Source organism: Mustela nivalis (assembly GCF_964662115.1).
Source record: "Mustela nivalis genome assembly, chromosome: 17".
In the NCBI taxonomy this organism is placed as follows: Eukaryota; Metazoa; Chordata; class Mammalia; order Carnivora; family Mustelidae; genus Mustela; species Mustela nivalis.
The window spans coordinates 26,102,656-26,124,423 of NC_139036.1; the positions used below are offsets into that span (position 1 = coordinate 26,102,656).

General features: G+C 49.3%; 1 protein-coding gene across 5 annotated transcripts in view; it reads left to right on the forward strand.

Annotated features, from left to right (window-relative positions):
• Window positions 1-21,160, forward strand: part of HNF1B (HNF1 homeobox B) — a 52,582-nt gene extending 31,422 nt beyond the window's left edge. For 3 of the 5 annotated variants that reach the window (XM_082707439.1, XM_082707437.1, XM_082707441.1), the window contains exons 6-9: window positions 5,117-5,252; window positions 8,883-9,077; window positions 11,601-11,719; window positions 20,177-21,160. In XM_082707439.1, coding sequence (XP_082563565.1) covers window positions 5,117-5,252; window positions 8,883-9,077; window positions 11,601-11,719; window positions 20,177-20,197 — 471 coding nt within the window. In that variant the 3' untranslated portion in view covers window positions 20,198-21,160. The remainder of the gene's footprint in view (window positions 1-5,116; window positions 5,253-8,882; window positions 9,078-11,600; window positions 11,720-20,176) is intronic. The other 2 variants (XM_082707438.1, XM_082707440.1) reach the window with 1 other exon arrangement.
• Window positions 21,161-21,768: the final 608 nt, after the last annotated feature.

The window sequence follows — 21,768 nt, forward strand, 5'->3', positions numbered from 1 at the left end:
GGAGAGAAACTGAGTCAGGATTTAAAGGGTGGTAGGGATGGAGGGAAGCTTCTTGAACTTCTTGATGTACCTCACGGAAGAGCACAGCACAGAATGGTGGGGTGGGGCAGTGCTTGCCCAGTGAGAAACACCGACTTTGAAGTTCCAGGGACCAGGGTTCAAATCCCAGCTCCCGCACTTAATAGCTGAGTAGCCTTGGGCGGGTTACTGAACTCGTAGTCTATGTCTTCCTTTCTCAGCTATAAAATGGGGGTGAGAACAATACAGTAGCTTGGGGGGGCAAGTGTGCTAACAAGTTAAGACTCTGCACCATGTCATAGAGTTGAGAAACGCCGTGGTGGCGTGATGTGGATGTCCGTGTCCCCCATACCCACAGCCCACACCCGGATGTAAGTTTAGCACACTTGGTGAGGAATAGACTCTTTGAATTGACAAGGCTCTCACTCTCTAGCCACACAAGGGCAGGGGAGCACGACTGGTGAGAGAGACAGGCATTACGACACCGGTAAGGGCAGGAAATGGAAAACTTTATTCTTTGGGTCACGCTCTGTGTTTCTGTGGGGGAGGAGCTGCTGGTTCCCAGCTTCCACGCTCAAGGCGGAGCTGCACACACTCCCTCAAGGTGTCTGACCCAGAGGCAGGTGGGGGCTGGAGCGGTGGGGGGGGGGGTTAGGGGGGACGGGGACGGGGAGCAGATGTCATTTCAGACCTTGACGTGTGTGCACTGTGTAGGCAACACAGGAATGGTGAGTCACAGGTGACTGAGTCCCCAGCTCCCTGGAGGGAAAAACAGTGTGTAGTTTCCAAGGGGAGGGGTAGCCTGGGTTGTGGTCTGTGCAGACGCCCTGCTCTCCCCTGTAGCAGTCTGTGCAAATGAGAGAGGCACAGGCAAGTTTCTGTGAGTCTCTTGGAGACCCAAACAGGTTAGGGGTAAGGATCGCCCAAGCTGCTCTGGAGAAGGGGGGCTTATGGGAGACATAGCCCACGAAACCCTCCAGGTCTCCGCTCCTCTCGCTTGAAGGCCCTTGGGGTTTCCCTTCGGACCCTCCGGCTCTTTCTCCTCAGAGACAAGTGGCCTCATCCCAAGCTGGGGCTGCTGCAGACAGGCGTTTTGCTTCCTGTTCTGCTCAGCAGTGCCCTAATGGGCAGCATATTACTGGATTGATGATTGACCAAGAGAGCACACCTCAACGTTAGCAAACACCTGGAAGCTTGTTTGCGGGGACCAGCTTTCTGCTAGTCTCCAACACCCTGGCTTACATGTTATGTCACTATTACTGGATGCCCAAATGCAAGAATCTGTTTTCTGTTAATATATAACAGGTCCATCCCAGAATGTGGTCCACCAAGGCAGGAGTGGAATATGGTTAAAAATAACGCAGGCAAGGGAACCTGTGTGTCCATGTCCTGGGCTCGGTTGTTTATCAGTGATAGGATGGAAGTTGCTTAACTTCCGCTTCCTCGTCTGTAACATGGGGGTTAATCATGCCTGCCTCGTGGGATTGGTGTGAGGATGGCTTGTAGTGCGGCGGTTCTTTGGGTAAGCCCCAGGCGAGGAGTGGCAGTCTCTTGTGTACTGACGTTCACTAGGATATGAATTCAAAATCTTCCCCCGGGGATCAGTTTTGGAAATATTGCTGGTCCACGTGAGCTTTCCTTTGCACTGTCTGTTCCCTCTCCTGAACCCAAGGGCATAGGCAAAAAGCTGGCCAGATTTAGGGTTGCAGTTTGTGTGTGTTGAACATTGTGGTTTTTTTTTTTTTTTAAGCACCTACTGGGGGGCACCTGGGGGGCTCGGTTGAGTGTTCGATTCTTGGTTTCAGCTCAAGTCATGATCTTGGGGTCGTGGGATCGAGCCCTGTGTCGGGCTCTGTGCTCACACAGAGTCTGCTTGCCCTCCACTTCTCCTCTGACTCATGCTTTCTCTTTCTCAAATAAATAAATAAAAATCTTAAACAAACAAACAAGCACATACTGGGGCTTCTGGCTGGCTCAGTCGGTAGAACATGTGCTCTTGATCTTGGGGTCATGCGTTCGAGCCCCACATTGGGCATGGAGTTTACTTAATAATAATAATAATAATAATAATAATAATTAAAACACACATACTGGATACTTTCCCAGTATCAAAGCTCAGGCCTTAGAGGCAGATGGCCTGCTTTCAACACCAACATGACTTGAGCACATTTCGGAACTTCTCTCAACCTCTGTTTCCATGTCTGCAATGTAGGTAGGGGTAATAACACCAACCTTGTAGGTTGTACGCAGTAAAGCACTTAGTGTAGGCGAACTGCAAATGGCAGCATTCATGTAATTCAGACACAGCGAATTATCATGTAAGAATCATGAAGGCAGCTCCTGGCTTCCTTCAGTTCCAGAGGCAAGTAGAAAATACTGGTTGCGTTTTAGAGTGGGAAGGAACTTGACCAAGGTTACCCAAAAATAGTAAGTGGAAGGAATTTGAACTCGAGCAAAACTGAGTGTGAATTCTGGCTTCCTCACTGACTAGTCAAGTGACGCAGAGCTGGTCTGTCCACTGTTGGGAGGATCAGTCTTAATTGGTAACGTAGGGGCAGTGGTGAGAATGCCCTCCTTACTTGTGTCATTATCTGTTGAGGACAATCAGTGCAAGCACCTGACAGACTCTAAAGCCATGGTTGGCATCTGTGTTTCTCTTTCACCATTAAAATCAAACATTGAAATGGCAGAAATTACTGTCACTTCATTGACTTTCTCCAAAGGACTACGTTACCCAAAGGAAGTCTGAAGGCAGGTTACTGATTTCTTTTCTTTTCTTTTAATGACTCTGACATTTTGAAAAACAAGCCCAGTGAACAGGCTGGTTCTCTCTTGTTTGATGTGGTCAGAATTCCTTCTTGGTCACGTGACACCCCCCCCCCCCAAACTGGCTCCAACCCCAACTGACTTCTTGATGCCCATTTTTAAAAAAAAACAAACAAACCCGTTTGGTTTTTTTCTTTCTTTCTTTTTCAAATTAACCTTGGAAGCTATGGGGTTGACCAGAAGGTCAGGGCAGGAGATAGTGTCTTACCCAGGTGCTGGTATGAGACCTATCGTTTGACAAACTCCAGAAGAAGGGCAACAGGACTACTCAGACATGATTGTATATACTCTAACCCTAAAGTATCTCCAAGTAGTCCTGATACCATCAAGAACGTCTAGAGTAGTTCAGAATGTCAGGAGACATCTCTCTCCCTTCTTCTTCCCTCCCCCCTCTCTTTTCTTTCTTTCTTTCTAAGACTTTATTTTTAAGCAATCTCTGTACCCAGTGTGGGGTTCGAACTTAAAACCCCAAGATCAAGAGTCACATGCTCTACCGACTGAGCCAGCCAGGTGCCCCGAGACATCCTTTCTTAAAAATAATTTTAGAAATTATTAAAACTATAAATAGTAAACTAGTTTGTCACCAAAAAAAAGCAAATTATGTGCTTGTGTGCATCTGAAGGTGTGTGTGTGTGTGTGTGTGTGTGTGTGTGTGTGTAAAATTGATAAACTCTTATAATTAATGGGGAACCTTTGGAAGCATTTTGGAAACATCAGAATCAAAACAAGCACATTTATGACAGTTGTTTAATACTGTTTAGAAAGTTCTAACCAATGCAATAAGACCTGTACACATATTAGTACTAGCAAGGAAGAGATCCTATCAGCACGTGGGCTCGTGATGCCTTCATACCTTGGAAAAGTGAGGAAAATCAATAAGGAAAAGACACTATAAGGAATAAATAAAAGTATTTGATCCCCAGTGAAAGGTTGCAAAGTGGCCATGTGCGTAGAAAACATATTAAAATTAGTAGCTGTCTCTTGCTCATCTGTCATTAAAATATAATGCTGCCACAGAATGGGGGCCCCTGGGGCCCAGGGCTTATCATTTAGTAGCTTTGTCATTAAGATAGCAGCTCCTTGACCAAAAAAATAAAAATTGTTCATGGATAGTGGAGATTCAGAAAAGGTAGAGAAGCACAATGATGGCTGATCTCCCCCAACCCTTAGTAGTAATGGCAGGAGCGGGGTAAGGAGAGGTCCTCTGTAAAAGGTAAGGACTTGACTTCCAGAGTCAGGCAGACCTGGGTTTGAATACCACTTACTTGCTGGGTTATTAGATCTTAGGCAACCTACGTATCTCCTCTGTGAAACAGTGATATATCTACCTGATACCATATCTACCTGATACAGATCTACCATGAAGTTTCTGCCTCACGGAACCACAGTGAAGTTTGTCTGTTAACATATGAGTGGTACTTAGTGGAGTCTGTAATGGTGAGAGCTTTCCTTCTGCCTAGTCCTTAATCCACTCTCACTCGGGCAGATTTCAGTCATTACTTTCAGCAATCACATGTCTTTAGCACCAGTAAGAAAGACGGCATGGAGCAGAACAGAGGATACTTCCAAATTGAGCAAGCCACAGTCCCACAATACCTGGGAGCAAAAGAATCCCTAAGGCAGGCAGGTAACTCAAAGTAGTCAACAGACAGAAGCACCATAAGGGTCGGGTTGTGTGTTTTGCTTTTTGGTCTTTAGCACCTAGAATTGTGCCTGCGCCTCAGTGGATGCTACATAATTGTTGAATGAATGAATTAATGAATGAGTGTGTATGAGTGAGTGAATGAATGAAAGAGTGTGTGAGTAAGTGAATGAGTGAGTGAATGTGTGTGAGTGAATGAATGAAAGTGTGTGAGTAAGTGAATGAGTGAGTGAATGAATGAGTGATGAATGAGTGAGTGAGTGAATGAATGAAAGAGTGAGTGAGTAAGTGAGTGAGTGAATGTGTGTGAGTGAATGAATGAAAGTGTGTGAGTAAGTGAATGAGTGAGTGAATGAATGAGTGATGAATGAGTGAGTGAGTGAATGAATGAAAGAGTGAGTGAGTAAGTGAGTGAGTGAATGTGTGTGAGTGAATGAATGAAAGTATATGAGTGAATGAATGAGTGATGAATGAGAGTGTGGGTGAATGAATGAGTGAGTGAGTGAATGAATGAATGAATGAATGAGTGGGTGAATTAGCTGTCCCGAGGACTTACTGAGCCATGTCATTTTGGATACTGGTCTTTGCAGTCCCGGTCCCACTCACCTTGCTTTTGTTTCTTCTCTCTAGCAGATCTCCGTCTCCGGAGGTGGTTTGCCCCCTGTCAGCACCTTGACGAATATCCACAGCCTGTCCCACCATAATCCCCAGCAATCTCAGAACCTCATCATGACCCCCCTCTCTGGAGTCATGGCCATTGCACAAAGTAAGCTCCGTTCTTGGTCACAAAACCTAGGGGGAAGGGAGAAGAAGGGTGGGAAGTAAATCAATCTTATTTTTTAAAAAGGTTTATAAAAAGCTCCCTTCAAACTCACCCATTGCTTGTCGATTTTGATTCTGCTTATGTTTAGTTCCTTATCTCTCTCCTCAACAATATTTGGACTGTTTAACCTAAAGAAAGAGGAACAATGGAGTCACACTGAATCTGGGTCACGGCTCACCAGCCGTGCATCCTGGGGCAAATCATTAACCTTAATGAGGCTCAGTTTCCTCATCTGTAAAATGGGTTGCTGAGGTGATCCAATAACAGTGCATAGAGACATGCTTGTAAATCTGCAAAGTGTGAGTATGTAATATTAGAGCTTGTACTTTTGTCTCGTGTTCATTTCTACTTGTAAGGATGTGGTAGATGTTCCAGGAAGTGATGTTGATGTTTCTTTTTGCCGGCGAAGATGGAGCAATGATGGGCTTCCTTCTAAACAGGGAATTTGGTGTGGTCATGGGACAGCTCTTTGGCCAGTGGTGAAAATACAGTGAAAACTCCCAAGGGAAACTGTAGGAGCATCTCTGATCCTTCAAGGAGAAACATACCGGAAGATGGGGCATGGATCGGGTCCTTCCAGCTCTAGGAGGCTCTTGTTCTACAAGGAACCTCTAGCCCCTCAGGGATGGGCCAGATCAGGGCATGGAAATGCTGAGGGGGGTCGCATGCTGCTCTCAGAATTCTAATGCTGATGAGTAGTCAGTTTGTTTCCGTCTTCCATCATAGCAGCACGGGCCAAGTCATCACCCTGACCCTGGGAAGTCTTCCCGAGAAGTCTCGGGAGAGATCGAATGGTGCATTGCTCTCCTTCTCTCTGCTGATATCACCCCCTTGTCCTTGTGGCTTCCCTGTATCGAGTGCCTGCACTTCTTTACTTTGTTCCTGCTTTTTCCTCCTCTCTCTCTCTCCTCTCTAAGTCAGCTCTAGCCAAGGTGGCTATTCAGATCACTTCTGCAGAGAGTGGTTCATGTGCTGTTGGAAGGTAGAACTGGGCTAGACCTACAGCAGGTATGCAGCTTTACTGAGCATGTCCTCAGCTGCTCAGGAATTGAAATAGCAAATGCAGTTGTTTTGTTTTTGTTTTTTGTTTTTGCAGAGAGAAATGGGACTAGAGAAGCTATTAGAGGACTGACAAAATAAAAAATTTTTAAACTCACTGCCTTTTCATAGAAATGTGGTAACCATACTAACAGCAGGAGTTGAGAGTGAGCTAGGATACCTAAAACCAGCTTGCTTGCCTTCTAGAAGATTTGGTTAAAAGACCCATGTCTAAGCTCTTTTTATCACCTCTTTATTTCCACAACCGAAAAGATACACAAACCATTCCACTTTACCTTGTTTCCTCGCACATCAAGCTTCGGCTGACACACAATCCTTAATATTTTCTCAGGCACTCTCTGAACTAAAATTTTCCCGGAAGCTATTCCATATTTTTTCAGCTTTGTTCCTCCTGATTTCTTCCACCCAGACTTCTCTGCCACCTTGCTGTATCCTTAATCTGCAGAGAATACATTGGCCTTGGAAGTATGTTCATGGTGCATGTGCATGTGTGTGCTTGGACTTGGTGGGGGGTATGAAGAATGGCGAGGACCCCAGAAAATGTGGCTGAAACTCGTGGTCCTAGCCAGTGGAGTGACAGGCTGAAGACTTGCTTGCAGGCGTCCTTCTGTGGCTAGCTCTTGTCCCATTGAGTCTGAGGGTCCTGCCCCAGGCAGAAGTGGTAACAAAGTACTTGGTTGGCATTGCCAACCCCTCATTCTCTATTCATCCACTGGATGGACAACATGCTTCTCAGGCAGGAACCAGTGCCCAGAAAACAGGTGAAAAGGCCAAGAGTCACACTCCGTGGGAGCTAGAATGACATCAGTGGCTCTCGATCCTGGAATTGAGGCACACAGCAGGATCACAGACTGTGTTGAAAATAAGATTCCTGGGCCTCACCTCTGAAGGCTCTGACTCATGAAGTCCTGGGTGAGGCAGAGGAATGTATATTTCTTAAAGAGCTCCCCCAGATGATTCTAAAGCACAGGCAGGTTTTAGAACCGTGCCCTCAAATGTCATCCACTCCCATCAGGGAAATTGGCTCTTCTGGGCAGAGATTTCCCAAAAGAGCAGCAGTAATAAGCCTGGGAGGGTAGAAGTCCGTGGGGCCTCCCAGGAGACCCCAGGGGAAGGTAGGAGAGGGAAACAGGATCTATTAGGATATCAGGTGAGACTGGGGCTTGGGTACCTGAGCCTCTAGGGAATGGGAGATAGTGCTAGTCTGTATGGGATCAGAGGACCCGGCCCCAGCCCCCCTCCCCAGAAGACCCAGGAGGGGGCTTATTCTCCCTTCACTTCTGCTCAGGGGTCTCGCCTTTTAGGTTTCTGATAACAGTATCAGCTAAAGCCCTGAGTAAGCACCAGCTGAGGTCTTCTTGGTATCTCCACAGAGGACTTCCCACACACCCGCTTCTAGAACCCTCTCCATTTCAGGAAAGGCCCTCTAGGTGTCGCTTCCAAACTTGCCTGAAAGAGACCTTTTTTCTGGATTTTCTTCTTCATCCCATCCTGCCCTCCGTTTCACAGAAAGCGAGCTCAAAGGAACATTGGCAGCCCTGGGAAAGAGGTTGGGGTATCTTGCCCCAATCCTCTCATCCCCACTCCCACCCTGGCTTGGCTGTCTGCTCCAGATTCCCACCCAGGGAGTACATGGAGTGGGGGTGGGGCTTGGGAGTGGACCAGGGACCCAGTCTCTGCAGCGCTGGCCCCGGTTCTGAAGAGGATATAGACACAGAACAGGACCACAGAGGCCTGACCCCTCCAGAGCAGAAAGATGGCAAGAGACCCTATAAACGGCCAGCCTTTAACTTACAACTTCCTCTTCCCACTACCTGGACCTTTTGAAGCCATAAGCTCTGTGCCGCCAGATAAAATCCGTCCACTTCATAGATGGGCTGAGGTCTGGTATTTCCCCCCTCTCTGCTACAGTCAAGAGAAGGAGCATCTGACCTCTGCCGGGGTCTTTGCACCGGTTCGCTAAATGACGGTCTTCTGGCTTCATATTCCTAGGACAGTGCAGGTTGTTATTGTTGGTGGTGGTGGTTTTTCGGTTTGGGTTGGTTTTTTAATCAAAATGTGAGTTCCTGAACACTCCTGCCCTCTGCTGGGCAGACAAGTCTGGGTAGTAACATGTGCCTTTGAGTGGCTGCACTAAGCTGCCCTCAGGGCACCCAGGTAGGCCTCTCTCAAGAGTCAGGTCTGGAGGGAGCAGGCCAGTTAAAGGCCGCCTTCCCAGGGTCCTGGCAACCTCAAGAGAGCCAAGTTAGGGAGGATGACTCTCAGGCCTAAAATCTGTGTAAGCCCAATTCCATCCACACACAGCTCACTGGAATGTGAGGGAGCAAGTCAGTCTCTCCAAGCCTTAGTTTCTTTGTCTGCAGAATGGATCTATAAAACCATTTCCCAGGCAATCTCTCACTCAAGGCCCAGCCGTGCCGGGCGCATGGCAGGACTCTGTCGGTGACCATGCCGGGGCATTCGCCTCTCCGCGTCCCTGAAGCCACCTCTGATCTTTCCCTCTTGCTCCCACAGGCCTCAACACCTCCCAAGCACAGAGCGTCCCTGTCATCAACAGTGTGGCCGGCAGTCTGGCGGCCCTGCAGCCTGTCCAGTTCTCCCAGCAACTGCACAGCCCTCACCAGCAGCCCCTCATGCAGCAGAGCCCCGGAAGCCACATGACCCAACAGCCCTTCATGGCGGCCGTCACGCAGCTGCAGAACTCCCACAGTAAGGACATGGGGCGGAGTGGCAGGGGAGCTGAGGGAGTGGGGCGGGCACCACCAAGGGCCCTACGCAGCCCACCTCTGTCCTCTCTGGATCTGTACTTGCTTGGAAGTGAATTGATTTGGTCACTTTTCCCTACCTGTTATCAACCCAGACAATTCCTCAACATAACCCTTGTGTGGTCTGTGCCTTTTCTAGACCTACTCTCTACCTCCCTGACTCCTGGGGGAGGTTTGAAGAGGACAGTTGAGCCTACGTGTAAAGGGGAGCTAGAGATAGAGAGCAGGGTTGGCACCCATGGACGATCATGCTAGGCAACCACAGACCCTTTTCCCCATGAGCCTCAGCTTAGCCCTTTCAATCTAAAATTCCAGGTAGTCATTACCAAATGACAAGAGTAGGCATGCAGTTTGTGTTCTCTGAAACTGAAGAATCTTCTAGAAGCCCCATGCTCTCCCGTTGACACACCTCAGACATCTCTAATCGAGAACCACGGACATAGATGGACAATACCACCTCCTTGCAATCTTGGATAAAGAATAGTAGTGCTGGGGCGCCTGGGTGGCTCAGTGGGTTAAGGCCTCTGCCTTCGGCTTAGGTCTTGGTCCCGGGGTCCTAGGATCGAGCCCCGCATGGGGCTCTCTGCTCAGCGGGGAGCCTGCTTCCTCCCTTCTCTCTGCCGGGCTCTCTGCCTGCTTGTGATCTCTGTCTGTTAAATAAATAAAATCTTAAAAAAAAAAAAAAAGAATAGTAGTGCTTCTGCCGTTACCCGTCCCCCCACCCCCAGACTATTTCTCATGTCCTTGTCTTTCAACCAGTTAGTTCCTACCCACTCCAGCCACTGTATCCCTGCCCTCTGTCCTGAGCCCCAGGCCCACAGCCAGCCCTCTGGCCAGATCAGGATACAGCCCCTGGCCTATAAGTTTGGCAGGGTCCCAGAGGAACACCCGAGAAGTCTCTGGAATAGAGTGATCATCTTGGAGTCAGACAAACATAAGATTTAAATCCTGCCTCTGAGGCTTACTAGCTGTGTAGCCATTGGTAGAGTTTCTTAGCCATTCTGAGCCTCAATTTCCTCATCCATAAAATGGAATGTAGAGAGGTTATGGAGACAAGATAAATAATGGAGAGTGATTATGGAGATGAAATAAGACTAGGTATGAACTGTATCTGGTAAACACAAGAGTTACAGAAATGCAGGTGATGATTTATTAAGGGACTTTTTAATAGGAGGCAGGAATGGGGAAGAGGGTTTTTGTTTCTCCCCTGGCTGCACAGCTCACCCTTCTTCTATCCTCGGGGCACTCTCCCCTCCTCAGGCCTGCAGAGCTGGTTTCCAAGCACCATCTCACATTCCAATCACATTTTTTTTATGTGGCTTCTGGAAAAATCTGCCATAACCTGTAGCAGAGTCTGGGACCACACATACCCACTTTCCTTTCTGTTCGGGACCTGATAATATGCCCAGGCTTGTCGCTGCCCCCTGCCAGGCCCAGGTGGGACTGTCAGAGAGTGGTCCCTAGTACCTATGAACTGCAGAGGCCTAGTTGGGGGCCCCAGGACCAGGCAGCAGTCAGCCTCCCTCCACAGGAAGGACCGGCTGGAGTGGCAGGCAGTGACCTTTACCCCGTCACCCTCTGGAAGATGCTGTGGTGGATAGAATAGTCTGCTCCCTCCCTCACGGCCAAACAGCCCCATGCTTCTGTTAGCTGGTCATGTGACTTGGAATTTATATGAATCTAATGGATAAATCGCATGAGTCAAAAAGTTCTAGACTTGGTGAAACAAGTACTGGAAAAACTGAAAAATGAGTCACCTGCTCCTAAAGCTTTTATTTGATCTAGCCTCCCCTTGTCTGTCGTCCTTCATCTTCCTGTGACATAATAATATGACCTATGATGTCATTTTAGCGCAAATTGGAACAACCCAGAATTATACAATGAATTATACCCATGACTAATTATAATTATTAATCAATTTGTAATTGCTTTGCATAAGACCTGGCTCTTGAGTCATGGCAGATAGGATAAGCTTGTGCTGGCCAACTCGTTTATGTTTGCTGGCTACTTAGAACTTTTTCTGACTTACAATCTCTGATGCACCACATATGCCTAAGGCCCATTTGTTGATGTTAAGCATCTAACATTTAACTGAAAAGTCAGGAGAACAGAAGTGCCGTCCACTACCGTCAACAAGACGCTGGGCAAAGCTGTTTATGTCTTGGGTACAAAGTACTTTCCATGTGATGTTTTCCAGTCTACAATAGCTATCATTCCCATTTTACAGATGAGGAAATTGAGGTGACGTGACTTAATTGAGGAGCCAGAATTGAAACACATGGCCATTCTTTTGACCACATCAGGCTGCCTTCTGAAACATCACCAGCACCTGCCCCCTCTTCTCTGCCTCAGGACATAAGAGCTTATGGGGTGGGATGGGGGCGGGGTCTGTAGGTCTGTAGCTGTGTACATACCTGTGTGGTCATACCAAAGTGGTCTTGACTTTGTCTTCCCTCTGTTTCTCCAGTGTACACTCACAAGCAGGAACCCCCCCAGTATTCCCACACCTCCCGGTTTCCATCTGCGATGGTGGTCACGGATACGAGCAGCATCAGTACACTTACCAACATGTCCTCCAGTAAACAGGTAAGTGCTCAAAGGAAGTGCGGTGGGGGCCGCGACCCATGCTAGTGATGTGCAGAGAGGGTGGCACGTGGGGCCTGAGCCTGGTCCTTCCCAGGCTCCTGGTTACTTGCTAAAGGAGTCCCTGAGGTCAGAGGCAAAGAAGATGGGCCACCTGCTAACAGGACTTTTTGCTCCCTCAGCTTCCCCAGCAAGAACACTAAATGACCAGGGCTTGATAATCCGCTGAAGACTGAATTACACAGAGCCTTTAAGTATTGAGACTGAGTATTTCCCATGGATTGATCGGTGATCCATGGAAAAGGTGTTTCCAAGGGCAACTCAAGACAGTCATGCCCTCTAGAGCATTTCTTGCTTTGCAAAAGGGATGCCTGAGGCTTTTCCACAAATTAATCAATGGAAAAAGGGAATATTAAGACCAATTACCCCATCCAGGACCCAGGCTGGACCCGGAACACTGCAAATTCCAGAGAGTGACCCAACTCTCCCAACCCATGGAGATTCCCAAGTACACGGTCGGGCCTTCCAGGGGCCTGTGTTTACTTGGTGTTTTATCAAGAAATTTAGAATTTACTTCGCAGTGCACTAAAAGTGGGGAATCCAGAGGCTTCGTCACTCTTTCAGTGGGTGGCTGGTTCCCACCTCCAGGGAGAGCCAATGGAGCAGTAAACCCAACCAAAGACAGGGCTCATCCCTACGGCTTGTCCCTGCCATGGGACACGGAGAGTAAGGAAACAGGACAGGGTGTCTGAACACACACGACAGTTCCAGATTAATACAATAGGACCTTTTAGGAGCTGGGGTCTCTGCAGCGTGGGAACTGTTTGGCCTCTATTGATTACTAGATAAGTAGGTGACAGCCTTGAACTTCATGTCAGAGGCGCTCAGCAGGGTTTGGTCTTGTTGATGGTCTATTTTCTGAGTCCTGGGACTCAAACCTCCTCCAATGCCGTGTGCTGCCAAGTATGTGCTTTCATGGGCTCAGGTTCTCTGCTCTTCCCTTTGCCCACATCTCCTCTTGGTCCCACAGTATGGTAGAGCAGGTGGGTTCTGTTCCTGGGTTTGCCCACCTTGACCTCTCTGAGCCCTCATTTCTTCACCTTTAAAAGGAGAGTCATAACATGGACTTGTCCTAGGGATTCAATGAGATCGTGTGGATTTAGGGTCCACACATGGCCTAGGCAGCTGGGCTCTGGAGTTGGGAGAGGGAGGAGGTGTGTGGGACTGGCTCTGCCACTCTTCTCTCACCCAATGGAAGATGAAAGGACACCCCCCGTGGCCCTGCCCTTCGACTCCCGTGCGATTTCCCACTCTTTGTAGTGAGCAGGGAAAACATTTATCTGTGCTCACAAATCTCAATCAGGGAACCAGCCATGCGCAGCAGCCCTGCTTGGGAATACCTTCCCCCTTTGAAAGGTTTATCAATCCATCTGCCACTTGGTCAGCCCTAGACAGGGCTCTGATTAATTATTCCTGTCTTTCCCAAGTTGACTTTGATGCTTGCTTGTTGAAACAAGCCCTCTGAATTCAGGAAATGGTCTCTTAATCAAAATTCTCCGAGACGCTCTCTGAGACACGGCACTGGCCAGCAAATGGCTTCTCCCCTCCGCTGGACAGAGTGGCCAGCCGACCTTGAAGCTGCACGAACAGCCCTCCAGAACCACCGGGAAGCTGTCCCAGTCCCTGGGTGGTTCAGGAGTCTGGCGGTAGCCTCATCTCTGGGGTGATGAGAAGGATGTTCACATGTAGGATCAAACTATGCACGGAACCCTGTAGGTTTATTCTTCTCGTGAACATGATATCATCATCTTTCTGTTGCAACTTCCCTGGTACAAAGGAATGAACTGAGGCCCAGAGAGGCAGAGTGACCTGCCCAAGGTCTCACAGCTGGTCAGTTCTAGAGCTGGACCTTCAGACTCTGGGCTTTGACTCTAAATCTTGGACTCCTTCCATTTAAGCAAGACTGGCCTTGCGATCTCCGTCTCAAAAACACCCAAGCCTTTGCTGCTATTGCAGTCTTTTTTTTTTTTTTTTTTAAAGATTTTATTTATTTGACAGAGATCATAAGTAGGCCGAAAGGCAGGCAGAGAGAGAAGAGGAAGCGGGCTCCCCGCTGAGCAGAGAGCCCGATGTGGGGCTCGATCCCAGGACCCTGGGATCATGACCCGAGCCGAAGGCAGAGGCTTTAACCCACTGAGCCACCCAGGCGCCCCTGCTATCGCAGTCTTAACAGTCAGGAGCAAGCATGAAATTCAGCCCCCGTAGGTATCCCAGTCAGTCAACTTTCTTCTTCCAAACTGAAGGAGAAGGGAGATGGGGAAGTGAGGGTAAAGGTACAGTCAGACAGAAAGAACCAAGGTAAAGAAAATTTTGTACCAAATCTGTTCCCCAGGCAAAGGATCAGAATGAATGCTGAAAGAGATGTGGTACAATCTTGCTTTTTCTTTGTCCTAAAGTATTATTTAACAAAACAAGTTTCAAGAACGTTGCTGGGAACTGGGCGGGGTGTAAGGACAGGAGGATTCCTTGGTCCCATATTTTAGGGGAACGGCTGGGTTCAATAGCTAAAAATCACAAGGCCAGACTTCTCCAAATCTTTCGTAGACTGCTGTGTGCATGAAATGGGGCCATTAGGGTGCACAGATGCTCCAGGCCAAGGGACGCATCCTGGGTAGCCCTTCTTGAGAGGCATCACAGAATGTTAGGAAAAGCCAGCAGACTTGCATTCACCCCAGTCCCTTCCCCGCCCCGCCACAGGACCTTGGGCAGTTAATTCATCCTGCAGGACCATTTCTGCATCTCTCATGGGGAAAATCCTAACCCTGTCTCACAGGATATTCACATGCCTAGAAGAATGGCTGGTACATGGTCAAGTACTCCATGTGCTAAGTCCTTCCCTCTTGCTGCTTTCCATCTGTGATCCTTTAGGAGATGCCTTCTATCGACTCCTTCAAAATTTGACTCATTGCTTGGTCTACATGCTTCCCATTTTTATGCTGACTCACAGATGTGCTCTCATCCCTGGACTCCCAGACTCCCAGGAAAAAAGCAGATCGTGAAAGGACCTCTCAAAGCACCAGAGCCCTTTGTGCTTAGCCAAATGCCTGGACTATAGTAGATGTTCAGAAAATATAAATGGAGGAGTGAATGAATGAATGAATTCAGAGCTAGCATTTTTTGAGTGCCTCTCATTTGCATAGCAACAAGTGCTTCATCATTCTTATCTCTTCCCAGCTAACCCTCCGACCCATTCTGCAAGGTAGATATTTTTTACACCCAACCTGCAGAGCAAAACACTGTGGCTCAGAGGTGGGGAGGGATCTGGCCAAACTCACACAGATGATAAATCTGGAGCTGGACTCCCAGACTTTGGTCTTCTCTCTCCAAATCCATTCCACCACACTCATCTTCTCCTATCCCTTTTTCTTTTTTTTTTTTTTAAGGTTGTTTTTTTTTAATTTGACAGAGATCACAAGTAGGCAGAGGGGCAGGCAGAGAGAGGGGGGGAGGCAGGCTCCCCACTGAGCAGAGTCCCCCCCCACCCTCACCCCCCCCACCCCTGCCCCCGATGATGCGGGGCTAGATCCCAGAACCCTGAGATCATGACCTGAGCCGAAGGCAGAGGCTTTAACCCACTGAGCCACACAGGCGCCTTTTTCAACACTCAGAAAAGTGACCCAGGTTTATGCAGGCATCAGGCTCAAGTGAGGATTTGAACTTGTATCTGATCTGATCACAGTGTTTTCATTGTCAGGACAGACGTGCCCTGGGGCCATGTGGATCACATTTCAGGAACCTCTGGGCTGGGTTGCTCTCACTTGCAGCTCCTGTAGCTCTGTGTGCCTCCCCCTCCTTCTCAACCCTGCGTACTGGCGAGCTACCATCTGAGTGGAGCTGTGCCCAAGCTCCTGTAAGACAGGGCCCTGCCAGTCTGGAACAGGACCGCAGCAAGCACTGACACGAGTTAGAACAAGTGTGGGCTGGCTGCCTGCCAAGTCCTGTTTCCGCAGCCTCTATACCCACTGCTCCACTTCCCAGTTTACAGAGAGGTCAGGAGAAGACCCCTTCCCCTCCCCCCTCCAGCTGGCACGGGTAGGTCAGGGGGCTGCTAAGGAGGAGGCAGACAGCCTCTTGTAAATCCTGGGCAGCTTCCCACGTTCCAGCCTCCTCCAGTGGTGGTCAGGCAGGAACTGTGTGATGATTCAGAGCACCAGCTTGGCATTCCTGAGATCCTACCACTTTCTACCTGTGTGACCTCGGGAAAAAGTCCTAGCCTCTCTGAGCGTCAGGTTCCTCGCCTATAGTACGAAAATGATGGTTCCTCTTCCATGGGCTCATTAAAAAGACTAAACACGGTGTGTCTTGTAAGATACCTAGCTCAGTGCTTGGCTCAAAACCCCACACCCGTGGCGGCTGGGGCAAACTTGACCTTCCCTCGCTGGTAACCCTGAGTGTCTCTCAAGCTTTGGAAGGAAGACTATAAATGGCAAAAGGTATTTATTTTCCAGTGGCCATACTCAGAAGGTAGAAGGAAATCATCTTCCTTGTGTTGAGGAGCACAGACTTTTCTCGTGTGAGATTCTGGGCAAGTTACCTACAGTCTCTCTAGGCCTCAGTTCCTCTCATCAGTAAAACTGGAAGCATAATCATTACATACATACATTTATTTATTTATTTATTTATTTATTTGAAAGGGAGAGAAAGGCAGGGGAAGGCCAGTGGGAGAGGGAGAGTGAAGTTTAAGCAGGCTCCATACCTAGCGCAGAGCCTCACATGGGGCTTGATCTCATGAGCCTGAGTTCATGACCTGAGCCAGAATCAGGAGTCCGACGCTTAACTGACTGAGCCACCCATGTGTCCCATCATTACTTTTAATTAATAGAACCATAATGAATCTAATCTCATAAGAAGAGCAGTGAGTTATCTGTGTCCAATGTTTCTACCTGCTCAGCCCCAGTTCTGTCTTGAGGCTATTCCTGACAGTCATCGGTCCTCACATGACATTGGAGCATCTCCTGTCCAGCTCACTAGTACGGCCATGTTGTCAAACCAATGGGTAACTTTCCATCTCTGCCTCTGACATAGCTGATCACGCCTGCCTTTTGTCACTTGGATTTTAGGACAATGACCGTTCCTGGTCCTCCCCACCATGGCACTCGTCATTTCCATAGCTGGCAGCTTGTCTCCCCAACATTGAGTTGTTGGAGGACGCTCGCGCTCATTCCCTACTGTGTTCACTCCTGGGTGATTTCCAGTCCCTTGGCTTTGGATCGGGTGTCCACACTGATGGATCCAGTAGTTCTGTCTCCAGTACAGACCTCTGCCTTGAGTGCCCATTTGCAAATCTGCCGCATCTTTGACATGACAAGCCTCGCTAAAAGAGGAGCTCTTCATTTTGCCTCTACTTCTCCCTACTCAAACTGCTTCCTTGGGCTTCCCCATTTCCAAAAATGGTTCCAGTTGTGCAGGAATCCTGCAGAATGCATCCCACATCTGAGCGCTTCTCATTTCCCCACCAGTCCAGCCCCCTCCCTCACTGATTCCCTCCAGTGCCCCCAACTTCCCACTCCCACTCCTGCCCCATGATAGTAGTTATGGTCTGCTCACTACGCAGCAGCCAGAATTATCTCTTAAAGGGAGAAACCAGTCATGTCACCCCTGCCCTGACAAAGCTTTCCAGTAGCTTCCCATTGCAACCAAGCTGAAATGGAGGCTTCCTAGGCCCAGTGTGATCAGCCCCTTGCAGACCCAACCCCCCTTCTTCTTCCAGCCAGCTTCAGCTGAGCCAGGATTGACGTGATCCTACTTCAGGGCTTCTGGTTTATGGTCTCTTCTGCCCTGAACACTCCATAATACACATCTTGGCATGCTTGTTCCCTCATCTCATTCAGCTCAAATGTCACCACTTCAAGGAGGCCCCTCCTGATTGCCCTGTGTAAATTATTCCCTTTTCCTTCAAATCAGCCTAACCTGTTATGTGTATTTTTTTTTAAGATTTTATTTATTTATTTGACAGAGAGAGAGACTCAGTGAGAGAGGGAACACAAGCAGGGGGAGTGGGAGAAGGAGAAGCAGGCTTCCCGCCGAGCAGGGAGCCCGATTTGGGGCTTGATCCCAGGACCACAGGATCATGACCTGAGCTGAAGGCAGGTGCTTAACAACTGAGCCACCCAGGCTCCCCTTGTGTATTTTTTCTACAGAGTGTTCATCTCCACCTGGAATTTTGTTTTATATATGCATGTACAATATAGATCCAGTACAAGGCTGAGTGTAAAGCCCCCACTTAGCGCAGATCCCGGCACACAGTAGGACCTCAGGAAACGTTAGCTCTTGCCATAGGCAATCAGCCCCTGTAGAGTGAGGACGTCCTTAACTGTCACCCCAGCTACCACCACCCCTTTCAGAGAGAGGGTCCCCTCAGAGATCCTCTGGCCAGGGCCTCCGCGGGGCTGGCTGTGCCAGGCCTTGGTTCTGAGGGACCCCAGTGCACCCCTTATCAGCTGTTTGTGTTTAGACTCTGAAGGGGACAAATAACTCTAGTGCCTTTGACAACATTTAGGGCTCTGCCACCATTTTATTATGTGAGCAAACATTTGATAGCTGGGAAGCCCATCCCTAATGACAGGTCATAGAATCTCGCTGGCGTCTCCTTATCTGCCCTTCTTGTTTGCTCTTCTATTGAAACCTGCAAGGTCACAAGCCATTTTCTCTCTCCTCACCTGAAATCTGAAAATTGGAAAAAGGCTGATAGTGGGAAGTAAAGAGACTCAAAAGTGGGGGTGGGTGGTAGGAGGAAGAGGAGACAAAGGGTATCAGAGGACCCTGACCAGGGCCTCAAGAATTTAAAAGGGCCAGAACATGTCCTCTCCAATTAATGCACAGCTCAGTGACAGAGGGCTCACGGGCTGGGGCGCCCTGCGCAGCCCAGTGTTAATTCTGAGCATGTCCCATGTGTTGGCTCACCTGACTCCCCAGCAGCCTCCATTTCACCAGGTAGAAAACTGAGGCACAGAGAGAGTGCCACGACTAAGAACACAAAGCTAGGAGAATACTTTTCATCTCTGAGCATACTAGAAAGAACACGTGCCCAAGGGTACCCAGAACCAGTTTTTAATCTGTCTCTACACTGTCCTGGTTCTGAAACTGTGGATGATTCGCTCTTGGAGCTTGTCTTCTTAATCTGTAAAATGGGCGTAATGGCAACCTTGTACAGGAGTATGGCTGGGAGCACTGGTTAATGAGATAATAATGTGAAAATAGGCCTTTAGTAGTAATAATAGGGGTGTGTGCATGTGTGTGTGTGTGTGCACACATGCATTTACGCACATGTAAGCTCCTGAGTGTTGAAGGAACGGTCTTTTTTTTTTTCCCCTTAAAGATTATTTATTTATTTGACAGAGAGAGAGAGATCACGAGTAGGCAGAGAGAGAGGGGGAAGCAGGCTCCCCGCTGAGCAAAGAGCCCAATGCAGGACTCAATCCCAGGACCCTGAGATCATGACCTGAGCTGAAGGCAGAGGCTCAACCCACTGAGCCACCCAGGTGCCTTGAAGGAACAGTCTTTAGAGAAGGAGCCATTAAGCCAAAAGACAGAGAAGACTTTCCCTTTAGATGCCAAAACAAGTGAAAGGGAAGGAAGAGACAGAGGGAAGCAGGAAGGGTCTTCCTGGAGAGAAAAGGACGGGAAGGATGTACCATGACAGCCGAAATGAATGAGGTCCAAGGTTCTGGAAGGAGAGGCTGCCCCAGGAAGGGGCTGCATGACTCCTCTTGGTGGGTTTCTCCATCTGTTCTGGGGTCTCCTGCCCCGCCTCCCCGCCCACCTGGAAGTCTCGCATCAGAGTTCTTGTCTTAATAGGAACAAGCCTGTAGAAAGCACTTCACAGCTTCCCGAATGCCTTCCCTGATGGGTTGTTTGAGCAAGTGGCGATTTTCTCATGTGCTTAAGTAGATCGGCAGCTCTGGCCCAATCTGGGAGCTGATTAGAAATGGCGGGTGCTTCGGCCCACCTCAAGCCCACTCAATCGGAATCCACCTTTTCACAGGCTCCCCAGCATTCATAGGGCCGTTAAAGTGTGGGGATCAGTGGTCTAGGGGACCCCTGCCCATAGAGGTGTTAGGAAGAGGACCCTTACTTCCACGAGAGGCAAGAGCTCCCATCCAGCTGCTGTTGCAACCACACACTCCCAGAAATAGAAGCTTGACTTGAGGACAAAGGTCAGCAAGTTATGACTATTTCAAGGTCTGCAGCAGTTTGCTGCTGCCTTCGAAGTGGCCGGGAAACCTGGCTCGGGAGTTTCCCTAAAGGGAGCGTGCTTCAGGACCAACGCTGGGGCACCGAGCGGGCACTGGGTCCTCAGCCCGCAGCGGGCTGAGCAGGGTCTCGGCTCCCCTGGACTAGCCAAAAGAGTGGCGTCCCTGCTGAATACACACCGCTGAGCTCTCTTTCCTTTCTCTGCAGTGCCCCCTCCAAGCCTGGTGATGCCCACCCATCACTTAAACTTTGTGCACAGCAACAAGGACCCTGTTTTCTACACCGTACCCCCTCTGGGCAGCTGTCACGGAAAAGGCCAGTGGCCTGACAAGCACCTTCGAGAGAGGTCCCTGCCTACCTGCCATCCTGCTGGCACCTCGGACAAGGACAGCCCGCTGGGAGGCGCAGCCCAGAGTGCAACTTCCCTCCCCTTCTATGCAGTATTGTCGCCATGCCTCTCCCAAGACGGCAGGTACTCCCATCCGGCCCACGGGTGGGAGGCGAGAAACCACGGAGGAGGAAGAGAGAACGCTGTCGTGACGCCGCGCTCTTTCATCGAACAAACCGATGCGAAAAAAAAAACTTGAATCTGTTACTGAAATGAGGAGGACACGTGCTATTGAACTGAGCCAAACACACTGTAAATATCAGCAGCCTCCCGCACCGCTCCCAACCCCATCCCAGCTGATCTTGAGATTTCTTTTGAAGAAGTAAATTTCTCCAATGGGTGTAAACTATAACCTACTGTAATTAAGTGCAATTTCCCCTCCGCTCCCTCCGCCCGCCCCCAGCCCTGTATATAATACTGAAGTGTCTATTAGTTCTCTTTGTAAAGGTCGGAGTTGAATTTTCCAAGTGATTGGCCCCCTCTCCCCCCACCCCCCCATGGAGGAATAGCCCCAGTCGGAAGTGAAAGCTCCTGCCCCTTTCCCTCAGGCCTGGACAGACACCAGGATGTTTGTGTGGGACTGACCGCCAGCTGACTCCAATCTCCTGTTGTGGAGACACAGCTCTGGATCCTGGAGGGGCTGAACATGGGCTCAGACTAATATCCTAGCTTCCGGTGGGGCCCGGGGGTTCTGCCAGCCCACCACCGAGATACTGCAAGGCAGGAAAACTGGCTGCTTGATAGCACAGGAAAGCGTCACCCTCTCCAAAAGCCTCCCATTAAAACCATTTATTTTATCACTGCCCAGAGTCTCCTATCTCTGTCTCTGATGCTTCCTCTGCCAAGGTTCCACCAAGAACCCCTGGCCTCGACTCCCCTTGGAATTTTCCATGTGTTCCACTGGGCTCATGGCTGCGTGTCCCAGTGTCTCCGTGCCGGCTGTACCATTAAGGTAAGCATTGATTCCCCCAACCAGCCTCCACAAGCCCCTCCACGGGGCTCTGGCCAGAGTGGGAGGCAACACTTTGGTCATTGGTGAAGGTGAAGTCCTAGGTGAAGGTCATAGTGAAGGAACAGAGCCAGCTCTTGGTGACTCGTGGTCATAGGAACTGATAAAAAGCAGGAAGAATGGAAACCCTGTGGGTAACTTTTTCCGCCACCTCCTGACCATTAACCTTAGGCTTTCCTTCCTTCTGTAGAACCATTAGTCACTAGGAGAACGGGATCCTGTGAGTGTTGCCTCCTGCCTGGGTTTCCCCCTCTGGCAGGGACGCTAGTGAGCACAAACAGTCCAGAAGGTGAAAGGCCAACCCAGTGAAATCATAATCCAGTGTTGACTCCAGGAAGAAAGAGGATGTATCCATCCACTTCGCTGTGTCCTCTTGTACAGCGTAGACCCTACCCGCATGTG